The sequence below is a fragment of the Camelus bactrianus genome, chromosome 4, assembly GCF_048773025.1.
Source record: "Camelus bactrianus isolate YW-2024 breed Bactrian camel chromosome 4, ASM4877302v1, whole genome shotgun sequence".
NCBI classification, from domain to species: Eukaryota; Metazoa; Chordata; class Mammalia; order Artiodactyla; family Camelidae; genus Camelus; species Camelus bactrianus.
The window spans coordinates 47873300-47886673 of record NC_133542.1 but is presented as its reverse complement, the minus strand read 5'-3'; the positions used below and the strand labels follow the sequence as shown (position 1 = coordinate 47886673).

The 13374-nt window shown below is 44.9% G+C and overlaps 2 protein-coding genes across 9 annotated transcripts in view; both read right to left on the bottom strand.

Annotated features, from left to right (window-relative positions):
* The window catches only part of CCDC180 (coiled-coil domain containing 180), a 59013-nt gene extending 53518 nt beyond the window's left edge, over positions 1–5495 (bottom strand). For all 5 annotated transcript variants that reach the window (XR_012506434.1, XM_074361860.1, XM_074361861.1 and 2 more), the window contains exons 1-2: positions 5357–5495; positions 4459–4523 (exon numbers count right to left, since the gene is read on the bottom strand). Coding sequence is in view for 4 of the 5 variants with exons in the window: in XM_074361860.1 (XP_074217961.1) it covers positions 4459–4523; positions 5357–5404 (113 nt within the window). In the remaining variant the exon portion in view is untranslated. The remainder of the gene's footprint in view (positions 1–4458; positions 4524–5356) is intronic.
* LOC123616273 (stimulated by retinoic acid gene 6 protein-like) overlaps positions 1267–13374 on the bottom strand; it is a 44404-nt gene continuing 32296 nt past the window's right edge. Inside the window, exons 13-19 of one of the 4 annotated variants that reach the window (XM_045515217.2) lie at positions 11453–11534; positions 11075–11123; positions 10531–10648; positions 9329–9448; positions 7267–7430; positions 6394–6540; positions 1267–5697 (exon numbers count right to left, since the gene is read on the bottom strand). In XM_045515217.2, the coding sequence (XP_045371173.1) occupies positions 5549–5697; positions 6394–6540; positions 7267–7430; positions 9329–9448; positions 10531–10648; positions 11075–11123; positions 11453–11534 (829 nt within the window). In that variant the 3' untranslated portion in view covers positions 1267–5548. Of the gene's footprint in view, positions 5698–6393; positions 6541–7266; positions 7431–9328; positions 9449–10530; positions 10649–11074; positions 11124–11452; positions 11535–13374 lie in introns of those variants that run through there. The other 3 variants (XM_045515216.2, XR_006724215.2, XR_006724214.2) reach the window with 3 other exon arrangements.

The following is a 13374-nucleotide window of genomic DNA, read 5'->3' as shown; positions in this document are numbered from 1 at the left end:
GGGTGGGACAGGCCCCCTGAGGTAATACCTCTCCTCTCTCCCACCACCAGGCCCCCAACACAGCACCCACTACCTGTGGAAGATTACACTCCTGAGACCAGCTCAAGTACAACCCTTCCTCAGCAGTGGGGACACAGCTAGAGCACTTGGGGTGCACCAAGCCAGCTCCTTCAGCTCTGAGGTGAAGGAGAATATTGTGAGCCTTTTCCTGGGGTCCCTCGAGGCCAGGAGAAGAGGGGGTGACCCCACCCCATCTCCCTGACAGTTCATCCCCAGCATCCATTTACCTACTGGGGAGAGGTAACCTATTGTAAATAGTAAATGCTAGATTTAAATATTACTATACTAAAATCCTGTTTCTTTTACGGCCTTCGAGTTTTGGTTTGGTTCTTTCACTTCCTACGCTAATTTAAGTGAGATAGAGACTTCTCGCATTCAGTTTTTTGTATGTGGGAGAAGGGCAGGAGGGAGATGGGCCAGCCCCTCACCCTGGGTGCAGAAGGAGACCCACCAGTACAATTCTTTTTGAGGCACAAATTCCCTAGAAAGCCCTCAGCCTTTCTGTCAGTGACACCACAGCCAATCCTCCCTGGCTGGGACCTGATGGATCACAGGTGAGCTCTGGTTTACCTGGTTTATCAGGATCAGGGTCATTTCCTGTTCAGTGGAAGACCCCCACAGTCCCCCTGCTGACCCAGGTGATTTCGGGGGCCATGTTAACCTGCGGTCCACGGTCACAGACAATATCCAGTTTACACACTCAGTCCTACTGCTGTCATCTACGTGCCCTAAAGGGGTAGCTAACCTGTGCCCCTAGAGCTTTCTGGGATGGCTGTGTTCTTTTCCATAGTCGTGTGCTTTGCTTATGCCATGGAGAGTGTGAACCTTCCCTGCTGGAGCTCTAGATGATGAGATATGGAGGGCGGGGGTAGGGGTCCAGCAGGGGAATGCCACCAAACTGATGATCTGTGCATATCCATGGACCATCAGTGCCCTCTTTAACAAGGGAAAGAGAGTTGAGTGCCTTTGAATTTATTCAGTTAGAGAACCAATTCCAGAAACCCCAGAACAATTTGAGAAAACAGTCTTTAAGATTCTGTTGCCCTAGAACCATCTTTGGTTTTGTATGTCAGGGTTCTGCAGAAAAAAAGAACATACATAACATGGACATATATGTGTGTATGCATTTATATGTATATGTGTATATATATGTATGTACTGTGTATGTATATGTACACGCACAGAGAGAGACACATATAAAGAGACTTATTTCAAGAAATTATTCTTGTTGTGGGGCTGGCAAATTTGAAGCCTACAGAATAGACCAGCAGACTAGAAACTCAAGAGGATTTTATCCTGCAATCTCAGGCGTGATTTCTTCTTCAGTAGGAAACTTCAATTTTTCCTCTTAGAGGTTTCAGCTGAGTGATTGAGACTCATCCAAATTTTCAAGGGTATCATCCCCACAAGTCAACTGATTGTAGATGTATTTGATAAATAATCAGGAACGATAACCTAGCCAAATTGACAGGCAAGACCATCTCAAGCTGTAAGAATTTTTTTATATATTCTGAATATTAGTCCCATATCAGATATATGATTTGCAAATATTTTCTCCCATTCTAGGTTGTCTTTACATCTCCTGATACTGTCCTTTGATGCACAAAAGTTTATCATATTTATGAAGTCTTGATAGATTAAGTCTTATGAACTTATCTATTGTTTCTTGCTTGTGCTTTGGCTGTTATACCTAAGAATTAGCAAATCCAAGATCATAATATTTATCCTTTTGTTTTAAGAATTTATAGTTCTAGCTCTTAAATATAGATTTGCTCCATTGTGTTTATTTTTGTATATGGTATAAGGCAAGGATCCAAATTCATTCTTTTGCATGCAGATTTCCCGTTTTCCTAGCACCATTTGTTGAAAACACTGTTTTCCACATTCAATGGTCTTGACCACTTGTTTAAATTCAACCATTTGTTTGAGAATCATGTGACCATAGATTATGGTTTCTTTCTGGACTTTCAGCCTATTCCACTGGTTTATATACCTATCTTATGCCAGAGATGCAGTCTGATTACTGTTGCTTTGTATTAAAACTTAAAATCAGGATGTGTGTGCCTTCTAACTTTGTTCACCTTTTTCAACATTGTTTGGGCTATTTGCAATTCCATTTGAATTTTAGTATCAGCTTTTCCGTTTCTGCAACAAACATTAGTTGGTATTTTACAAGGACTGCACTGGAAGTGTGGTTTACTTTAGGGAATATTGCCATTTTACCTTAAGTCTTCCAGTTCTAGTCTGCTCTCCTATCAGGGTTAGGCTGGCCACATCAAATGTGAAAGAAGTGTCTCCTCCTCTTTTATTTTTGGGGGGAGTTTGAGAAGAATGAGTTTAAATCTTCTTTAAATGCTTTGTAGAATTCACTCATGAAGCCATCTGGTCTTGTATTTGTTGTAGGTTGTGTGCATTTTTTAAAATAATTTTTAAGAATTCAATCTCTTGTTATAGGTCTATTCAGTTTCTATTTCTTCTTGAGTCAACTTGGCTAGTGTGTATGCTTGTAGGAACTTGTCCATCTCACATAGGTTATCCAACTTGTTGGAGTAAAGCTATTCACACTATACTCTTATAATCATTTTCACTCTTGCAGAGTCGGTAGTAATATCCAACTTTCAGTTCTGCTTTTAATATTGTGGTCTTTTCTCTTTTTTCTTAGTGATTCTAGATAAAAGTTTGTCAATTTTGTTGATCTTTTCACAGAACTCACTTTTGGTTTGATTGATTTTCTGTATTTTCCTGTTCTTTATCTTATCTCTGCTCTCATATTTATTATTACCCTCTTTTTGCTAGCTTTAGGTTTAGTTTACTCTTCCTTTTCTAGTCCTCAAGGTGTAAAGTTATTGTTTTGGGATCTTCTTTTTGATGTAGACATTTACAACCATAAATGTCCCTATGAGTACTGCTTTTCCTGCATGCCATAGGTTTTGGTATGTTGTAGCTTTATTTTCATTTGATTCAAGGTATTTTCTAATATCCCTTGTTTTCAACTTTCACTCATTGGGTGTTTAATGGAGAATTGTTTAATTTTCCCATATTTGTGATTTTCCCCCCAATTTTCCTTCTGTCACTGTTATCTAGTTTCATTCCATTGTGGTCAGAAATGATACTTTTTATGATTTAATTTTTTAAAAATGTATTAATACTTGTTTGGGGGCCTAACACATGGTCTATCCTTGAGAATGTTCCATACGCACCTGAGAAGAATACATATTCTGCTGTTGGATGGAGGGCTACGTCTAACTGGTTTATGGTGTTGTTCGAGTTCTCTATTTCTTTACTGATTTCCGTCTGGTTTTACTATCCATTATTGAAAGAGGACTACTGAAATCGCCACTATTAGTACAGAACTGTCCATTTTTCCCTTCAACTCTGTCAGTTTTTGCTTCATGTTTTGGGAACTCTGTTGTTAGATATGTTTATGTTTATAATCATTACATCTTCTTGATAGAACACACCTTTTATCATTATGTAATGTCCTCAAGGATGAGAGAAACCTGATCCCTGCCCTTGAGGAGATCACAAGGCAGTTCAGGGAAGAGATTGGGAGACAATCATAGCAGGAGCTGAGAGGCCTGTGCTGCAGGCAGGACCTCATCTCCCTGGTGTCCTGTGTCCCTGGCGTGGTGACTGCACGTAGCAGGTACTTGGTCAGCATTGGCTGGGTACAAATGAGGAGCACTGGCTGGGAGGGCAGCACTAGCTCTCATTTAGGAAAACTGAGACTCATGCTCCTGACAGAGCTGGGACCGAAACCCAGGGCTCCTGACCTTCTGTTTAGTGGTCACGCGATCATGATGCCAGGATTGATTCCAGTATTGAATTCATGGCTGAAAGATTTATTCATCATGGCCTCATTCTTTCATTCATTCCAAGATCCTACTATGTTACTACAAGTACTTGGTAATGGTGAGTAAAATCTGAAAGGGCCTCTTTCTTCCTGGAGCTGAGAGCATAGTGAGAGGCAGACATTAATCAGATCACCATGAAGTGTAACATTACAAATAAAAATGACTGATATTTACTGAGAGTTTAGGACATGTCAGGCACTGGCTTAGGAGTGTTTCTGTGTATTAACTCATTTTATCCTCAAAATAATTTTTAGTGGTGCGGGTATTACCCCTCTATATGTAAGGAAAAGAAAGCACAGACAGGTGAAGGAATTTAGCTGATGTCACACAGCTAGAAAGTGGTGATGTGGGGATCCCAATACTCTGAGTCCCAGTTTTCTTAGTTTCAAAAAGTAGAATGACAAAATTTGCAGAGATTAAGTTAAAAGAGGTACATCTGGCAAACACATCAAGCAATAGGACTGGGTTTACAGTAGATGCTTAATACTGATTACTGAATTTCAGTGGCTCTGGGACTTGTGAGCTGGGCAGGGACTTCTCTTACCTGTTGTTGAGTCCTCCTGGCACCTGCACAGGCTTCGTGAGAGACAGGCCATCAGAGACCTTATGCTTGGGCGTGAAGAATTTGCATTAAGTACTGGGCCCTCTGCACAAAGAGAGACCTTCTTGGATGGTCTAGCCAGCTTCCAGTGCCATGCACTGCATACACCAGAGGGTTCACCTGCCTCGAACTGGGGCTTTCCTGCCACCACACCTTTGCTCTTATTTTCCCCCACCTTGAATGCCTGCCCATCTGGTCTCTGCCTCCTCAGCCAGGTAGCTTTCTCAGGAGATCACCCCTCCCACTCGGCAAGAGCATCTATACATCTCCCTTGTGACCAAGGCGCAGGTCAGTTCTGATCTGTTCCCATCCCAGTGGCCATGGGAGAGAGCTCAGTGTGTCCCACTCTGCTCTCCCACCGGACTGGAGGCTGGGATCATGGATTTCCTTGTCTCCCACCACCATATGGCCTGGAAAGGAGGAAATGACGAGGACCTTATTGGATTAAGGCTACACTTTCTCCCAGAGAAAAACTGTATCAAACAGTTCAGCTCTCCTGATATAAAAACCTGATAAAAAAAAAAAAAAACCACCCTGGGGGGAAGGGTACAGCTCAGTGGCAGAGTGCATGCCTAGCATGCATGAGGACCTGGGTTCAATCTCTAGTACCTCCATTAAAATAAATAAATAAACCTAATTACCTCTCCCCCCAAAACAAACAAAAAACAAAAGAAAAAAAATTTACCACCTTTTTCAGTAACACAAAATTCTGCCCTGTGGTCAACTTAAGTGCATCTCAACACAGAATGCCCCAAGGCTGCCTCCTCACCAGGGATAGTGGAAATTATTACTGGGCAAAGTTTGTTCAACAAAAATTCTCTTTAGTTCTTGATCTGCTTACCAAGGGAGTGAATAGATCTGAGGTTTCATGGTTCAGCCCGGGTGCCATCCCATGAATGGCTTGGTCTGTGTGCCACCTGCGTGGACAGGGCTGTGCGTCCTGTCACACTGCAGGATGCAGCTGCAGGGGTGCCTGGGCCTTCTTGGCGGCACTCATCCTGCAATGGCCTTATCGTAATGCTGCAGGTCCATGTCAGATCTCCGAGCTCGTCAACAGAATCTGGGTAAACTCCTGGGAGCCACGATCCGGCCTTGATTTCCTGAGCATGACCAGTCTGGGGTTGTTGATCAGGGTCTGCAGCAGGAGCCACCTTGTCCTGGACCTAGCTGAGATGCAGGGACCTAGGGCAGAACCAAGGCAGGTAGACTCGAGAGGGGGCAGCTAGTCTCTGTCCTTCTCAGAGGCTGGAGGGAAAGCTGCCCAGAAGGTGTGAGGTGTGGACGAAGGAGCTGGACCAGGACTCCTGGGGACATGAAGACAACTGGAGGGATGATCTGGGTATAAGTGCTGGGAGCAGCAACACAGCCCAGACTGATGCTGATGAGACATGACTAACTGGTGGGCTTTCCAGCAGAAGTTAGAGCAGAGTAATAGGGGTGGCAGGGGTGGGGGTAGCCAGTATAGAGACTTGAGTGGGTAGGAGTTGGTGGCTGGCAGAGTTTGTGACAAGCAATGGGGAAAACTAAGCAAAATTGCATACCATCTTGAAGGGCATCTGGCCTGCAGCCTGGGATGTGAGTGGAGTCTCAAACAAATGGCTGAATGAATGACTCAGCTAGCAAACTAGAGCTCATTTCCGGGAACAAGGAAGGAGCCCAGTTAGCAGGACAAGGACACCAGGCCTCAGGGGTCCTGTAGCCAGGCTGACTGGGGGCTAAGACTCCTGATTTCCTGGGTAGAAGGGCTCCCGGGGCATGGAGTGCGGAGGAAGGGGAGCAGGGAAGGAGGAACTGGGGGCATCTCAGGGGTCCCAGGGAGGCCTCAGATACTTGTTTCCTGGTGTCCGACCCCAGTGTAGGTTCAAACAGGAGACTTACCTGCTGACTGATTTAGGTACCAGCATTTGATGGCCTGCTGCAGCCTCCTCTCCCTGTGGCCTGTGATCAGGATGTGACAAAAGCTGACGAGCACGGGGTTGGTGTGATAATGATCCACGTAGAGCATGCCAATCCATGCACTGAACCCTGAAATCCAGAGGGCAAGTCAAGCCATGCAGTACGTCCCAGGATGGCCCAGCTTATGCTTTTTCTGACAAAACTGCAGTGTTACTTTGTTCCCAAATAGTGCCCGGGTTTTTGCTGAGAATCTAGAAAGTGAAGCATAAAGAGCTGGAAGGGTCACACCCTACCATCCATTTTACGGGCATTTGAAGCTCACAGGGTCTAGAAGCCTCTGTGGCTTATACGGAGAAGCCATCAGCCTCTATCGAATGAATGAGGCAATTAACCGACATGGGTCAGAAATAGAACAAAGCCAATTTTTGCTCCACAGAAACAGCTTTGATTTTGGAGCATTTCAACAAAACAGACTATTTTCTTAACTAAGTTCGTGTCCAGCTAATACCACCAGTAATTGTGAAAGATGTTCTTTCTTGAAATTTTCAGAGGCATGCGTTCATAAACTGCCTTCTAACTGTTCAAACAGAACTCTGCTATTTCTTACTGTCCCTCATTTTACCTCAAAGGCCTGTCAAACATGCAGGTATTTAGCAGCCTGAATTCCCTGTGGCCATGGGGCTGAATCTTTTTTTTTTCTTTTTTCTTTTTCTACTCATCTTTAAGATAGTCTTCTTGGGAAGATAAGCTCTAAGCATAAAAGAAGAGTATGATCGCCAGGCCTCTGGGACCCAGTGTCCAGGCAGCTTCTGCAAAGGCGCAAGCCCAGCGCTCCCCAGGTGCGGAGCCACGTACCCATGTCTGCTCCCTCATAGCCACTCTGCAGGATGGTCCTGTCGATGCGAGCAATCAGCCATGTGCCCAGGATGCAGCTGATGAGAAGTCTGGAGAGGCAGGCGCCCAGGCCCAGCAGCACGTTGTAGAAGAACAGAAAATAGTTGAAGTTGTGGAATGCTCTCCTGCAAATGGAAGCAGGTGGAGGGGCGGCACGTTTCAGTGAGAGAGAGGGTGGCTAGGTAGGTGGGCTCAGGGCCCCTGCTGACCTGTGGTCGAGTCCTACACCTCCCATCTCCTAGCTGTGTAAACTCTTGCTGTGAGCAGGAGCTGACTGTCCCCACTTAACAGCTGGAGTGAGGACTGGCTGAGAAATAGCGTGGAGGGCACTGAGCCCAGTGCAGGCTGAATGTCAGGGGGCACTGCAAAGTTTCACAGGACCCTGTGGTTTTGAGGTTTCCTGTATGATAAGAAACCTCATGTGTCTTGAATTTGTGTAAGCACATTTGACTGTCCTTTATGATTGGATTACTGCATTCTGTTGATTCTTATTTTGTGGTTGGCTTTATTCCTTTGATAACTATGTAAGTTTAAAAAGCTAAAGCTCTAGAGGGGTGGGAAGGGACAGACTGGGATTTCAAAATGTACAATGGATAAACCAGATTGTACTGTGTAGCACAGGAAAATATATGCAGGCTCTTGTGGTGGCTCACAGTGAAAGAGAATGTGACAATGAATATATGTATGTTCATGTATAACTGAAAAATTGTGCTCTACACTGGAATTTGACACAACATTGTAAAATGACTATAACTCAATAAAAAAAGTTAAAAAAATAAAATGCTAAAGCTCTAAGCTGTTCTTAGAAACAAAGAACAATACATACATGTAAATTAAAAAAAAGAATATCCAGAATAGATAAACCCAAAGAGAAGCAAAATTGATGTTTTTCTGCCTAAACAAACTAGAACTATGTAAAATAGTTCACTTTAAACTGCTTCTTTCTTGTGTTCTTGACTATTAGTTTTTTGTATGTATGTAGCAAATTTCAGATAATATTAATTAAGTTTAAAATAAATTCTTAATTCATTTTTCAAAAAAAAAAGAAAGAAAAAACCTCATGTGGCTACAGCTGGGTTCGAGGTTACAGCAGAAGTGTGGCTTCCCCACTGCCTGTTGCACAGTGACCTGCCCCCAGTTAGAACTACTCCAAGTCCTGCAGGTGAAATTTCCCAAATAACCACCTGATCACGTGGTCCTCCACTGGTGATAGGATAAAGCCCAAACTCTGCATACTGAATTTCTGGGCCCTCTGTAACAGGCCTTTCTGGCACTGTCACACTGTGTCCCCACCCCATCCCTCACCATCTAAGGCCACTGCATGCTACTGTATTGGATTTTCACTCTTCTCCCAACATGACCTGCCTTTTCATGGCTTCCTCCCTGCATCTGTGCAGCAGGAGCTGCAGCCATGCTGTCGCCTCACTGCTGCTTGTAGGAATCCTACCATCCTGCCGACCTCAGCTCGGACAGCCCCCCTGCAGCTGAATGAACACTCTTCCTCTCCCCTACCCCTGCCTCTCCTTCCTTACTCAAGTTTCTCTTGTAATGCTTTCACACCTGCTGGACTCTATGGGCCCTATATGTCTGTCAGCCCCCGAGGACCAGACGGTGTGGGGCACCTCTTTACCCTCAGCGCCCGTGTCGTCTCCTCTATCAGTGAATGTCCTTCAATGACTGAACTAGAAAGGATGACCATGGGCCAGGTATGACTGTTCTAAGTTCATATCTTAATACCTTTCCTCTCAGAACACTTCTCTGAGATATGTACACTTATTTGTAAAATGAGAAAGCAGAGGTTCATAGACGTTGAGTGAGGTCACACGAGGTCACACAGTTCATAAGGGGAGGAGCCAGGATGCAGTCCCAGGCAGTTTGGCCCCAGAGCTCAGTCCTGAACCACTGCCCCTCATGTCTCAGAAAGTGCAGAGTCCACCCAGGAACCTGTCAAAGGTGAAGAGGAAGGAAAGAGACGGCTTGAGGCTGAAGCCCTGCAGTGCCCTACTCCCCTCTGTGCCCTCACCTATTGTTGAGAGCCAGGGGCTTCTGCTTGTCAGCTGTTCCCATCTTTGGCTGCAAGAAGAATTTGGCGGCAATCCATACCTGCAGGATCATGAGACCCAAGACGATGGATATGGTGAGGCTGAAACACAGAGTGAGATCATCCTGAGGTGGCCTTGTCCACTCTTCCCAAGCCTTCTTGAATGCCCAGTGACAGAGAGGAGACAGATGCTGGCTGACCTCCGGACAACAGTAGCATGAGCTCTTCCCTTTGTGCCTACAGAGCATGTTCATGCCCACTGTGCAGATGAGAAAACTGAGGCTCAGAAAGGGGAGATGACTTTCTCAAAGCTGCATTGTCAGGTCTTCTGGCTCCAGACCAGAACTCCAGTGTTTAATTATGTCCTTTTGCTGAGAAGTGGCAGCTGGGATGAGTGGTTTAACGGCATGGGAATCAAAGAACGGAACGGGGTTTTTAGAAGAGCTCATGAAGGCCACGGGAAACCGGACAGGGCAGGTGCTGCCCCTAGACTCATAGGAGGCTCTAGGTGAGTTTGGATCCAAGTAGCTCAGAGCAGGGAGGTCCCCAGAGAGCACCACACCCTGTGTCTGCGTCCCCTATCGGGGGTTGTGGTGAAATGAGGCTTTGGTTTCAGATGCCCCAGCTCCCAATCCTGCCTCCTCTCCTCCTTGGACAAATTGCTCAGCCTTTCTGTGCCTCTGTTTCCTCATCTGAAAAAAAGGAGCTAAGATAAGTCTCAACCTCAGAGGGTCCTTACGAGAAAATATGCATAGTGAATTCTCGACAGTGTTAGCATTCACTTTTACTTTCCATATGGCTAAACTGAGGCTCAGAGAGGCAACTCACAAGTCACACAGCTGATCTAAAACCTAAGCTCAGATTCCCTCTCTCCTTCCACTGTACTGTCCTTCCTCTCCGCCTCCCTGAACCTCAGTCTTCCCAGCTATTAATGGACATCCATGTATCTCCCACAGACACAATCGTGAGGACACCATTGAACAGTGAGAGTGGAAACATTCTGTAAACTGTAAGGTTCCCAGCAGAGTGAGTTGCTATTTTGGCCCATCCTTGGGCCAGAGCTGAGAGCATGGGTCCTGGGATTGGTGAGAGCCCAGCAAGGGAGGGGCATCTCAAACAGCGGCTGCGAGGGCCTACCATCTCCCAGGCCCCAGGCACTGACAGGAAGCCCGCCTACAACTCACGTCCCGATGCCCAGTCCTCGGAGCATCTTCAGGGCCTGATTGTGGATGACAGGCAGCACCAGGCTGTACATGATCACCAAGCCACACAGGCTCTGCATCACGTGGATGATGAGGTAGCCTGTGGGCCAAGGGAGCCAGTGGTCACACATGTCCATCCCTGCCATCCCCCCTCTAGCCTCCTCCCACCGTAGGTACTGGCACTTTTGCTTATGCTGTTTCTTCTGTCTGGCATGGCTGCTGACCTTCGGCTCACCCTGCCAGGTGCAGTTCAAATGCCAGCTCCTGTCTTCACTCCCTGTCCTGGGTCTGGACAGTCACCTCCTCCTCTGGGTCAACACCACCCTTAGCACATTCGCCCCATGGGCCCAGGACAGATGGTGACGAGGACCTACAGGAGCTGTGTTTCTTGCTCCTTCCCAGAGGGCCCTCGAGGAAGAGCTGGGGCTGCTTCTGCCCCGCCTGGCTTCTCCCTACCCACAGCCGGCTCTCCCCGGCTCTCCGCAGCACCCAGGGAACGTGTGCTGAACTGAGTGGTGACACTCACCCCACAGAATATAGGCTATCTGCCAGCCAGAGTACCGCGCAATGGCCACCTGAGATTTAAAAAGAAAAAAGGGTCTCAGAGGGGAGAAACCCTGATTACCTCTAATGCACGAGTCCAGCCTCCGTGTCTCATTTGAGGGTCACCCACCAACCCACGAAGGCAGGCGTCATGATTGTCCTCATTTTACAGATGAGAAAACCGAGGACTAAATAGGGACAGTGTTGATCCCGAGTCACTTAGCAGCAGAACATACTAGAATTGGGGACTCTGGACTCCCAGCCCAGGGCCCTTCCTCCCCCAGCACACTGCCCCTGTTTGAGGCGTAGGACAGCAGGCTTTGGCCTCGGAGCAGGGAGAGAGAGGCCTCTGCAGACTTACCACACTCTCCGACGAGGACGGATTATGGAATTTCAAAGGGAGAAAGTGTTTATCTCCTGCCCACAACCTCTTGATATGCTTTCTAGAGAAGAAGAGGGAGATCAGTAACACCCATGACCAGAGCTCATAAGAAGATGTAAACAGAGAGGCCCGTGCAGGGAGATGGCTCAGTCCCCGTACTGGTCACAGCTTATGGCATGGGGCTAACTAGCCTTAAAAATACTTTAACACTTTTTAAAAAATTGAGATGTAATTGACATACAACATGATTATTTCAGGCATACAATATAATAATTTGATATTTGTATATATTGTGAAATGATCACAATAAGTCTTGTTAACATCTGTCACCTCAGTTATAAACATTTTTTTTTCTTGTGATGAGAACTTTGAATCTATTCTCTTAGAACTGTAAAATATACAACACACCATTTTTTAACAATAGTCACCATGCTGTACATTATAGCCCCAGGACCCCATTACTTATTTTATAACTGAAAGTTTGTACATTTTGACCCCTTCGCCCATGTCATCCAGGCCATGCCTCTGGCTACCATCAATCTGTTCTTTGTATCGATGGGTTTTGTTTTTGTTTTGTTTTCTTTTGTTTAGATTCCACATATGAATGAAATCATGCAGTATTTGTCCTTCTCCATCTGACATTTCACTTAGCATAACACCTTTAAGTCCGGTCCATGTCTTCACAAATGACAAGACTTAATTCTTTTCTACGGCTGAATGGTATTCCTTTTTACACACACACACACACACACACACACACACACACACACACACACACACACATCATCTTTATCCATTCATCCATCCATGGACACTTAGGTTGCTTCCATAGCTTGGCTATTGTGAATAATGCTGTAAAGAACACTGAGGTGCATATACTTTTTGAATTAGTGTTTTCGTTTTCTTTGGATAAATGCCCAGAAGTGGAATTGCTGGATCATATGGTAGTTCTATTTTTAATTTTTTGAGGAACTTCTACACTAATTTTCCACAGTGGCTGCACCAATTTACATTCCCACCAACAGTGTATGAGGGTTCCTTTTTCTCCACATCCTCGCCCACACTTATTTCTTGTCTTTTTGATGATGGCCATTCTGACAGATATGAGGTGATATCTCACTGTGGCTTTGATTAGCATTTCCCTGAAGATTTAAAAATCAAATCCAAAACATTTTGTAAAAATAACATATAGCTACCTAATCTCAATGGTGACTAAATGTGATAATTGAGACTGTGTATGTAGCTTTTATCTTCTTTAATTTGTTCTATTTTCTTATTTTTTCTACAATGAATATCTATTGTTTCATGTAATAATATTATAAAACAGGTAAAAACAGAAAACCATTTTTAATGATAGTGCCTACCTTGTAACAACGTAAAGGGAAATGAAAAAGGGGCCATGACCCCTCACAATCCTGGCACCCCAGGAAATCACTGCATGCTTTTCCACATGCCCGTCTTGGCCTGGCCCTTTGCCTACAGATTAGGTTGGCATAGTTTCGTTCACAGTCCACATTCACATCTGTGTCCTTTTTCCTTAACATCCTACCTATAGCAATTTCCAGGTTGTTTTGCATTTCATGAACACTGAATTGCGAAAACTTAGTATGAAGTAAAGAATGTGAATATCTCATTGTTAGTTTGTATAGTTATTTCATGATGAAATGATGGTATTTCTATTATGTTGGGTTAAACAAAATATATTATTAAATGATTTTCACTTCCCCCTTAGTTTTTTAATAGTGGCTATTAGAAAATACAAAATTGCATTTGTGGTTTTCATTGTGCTTCTGTTTGGCAGCACCAGAGTAGAGAGTGTTACCAGGAATATAAACACACAGACACATTTGCATGGTGCAGGGAAAATTTCTGGAAGGAGGCACAGAAACTGAATAATAATG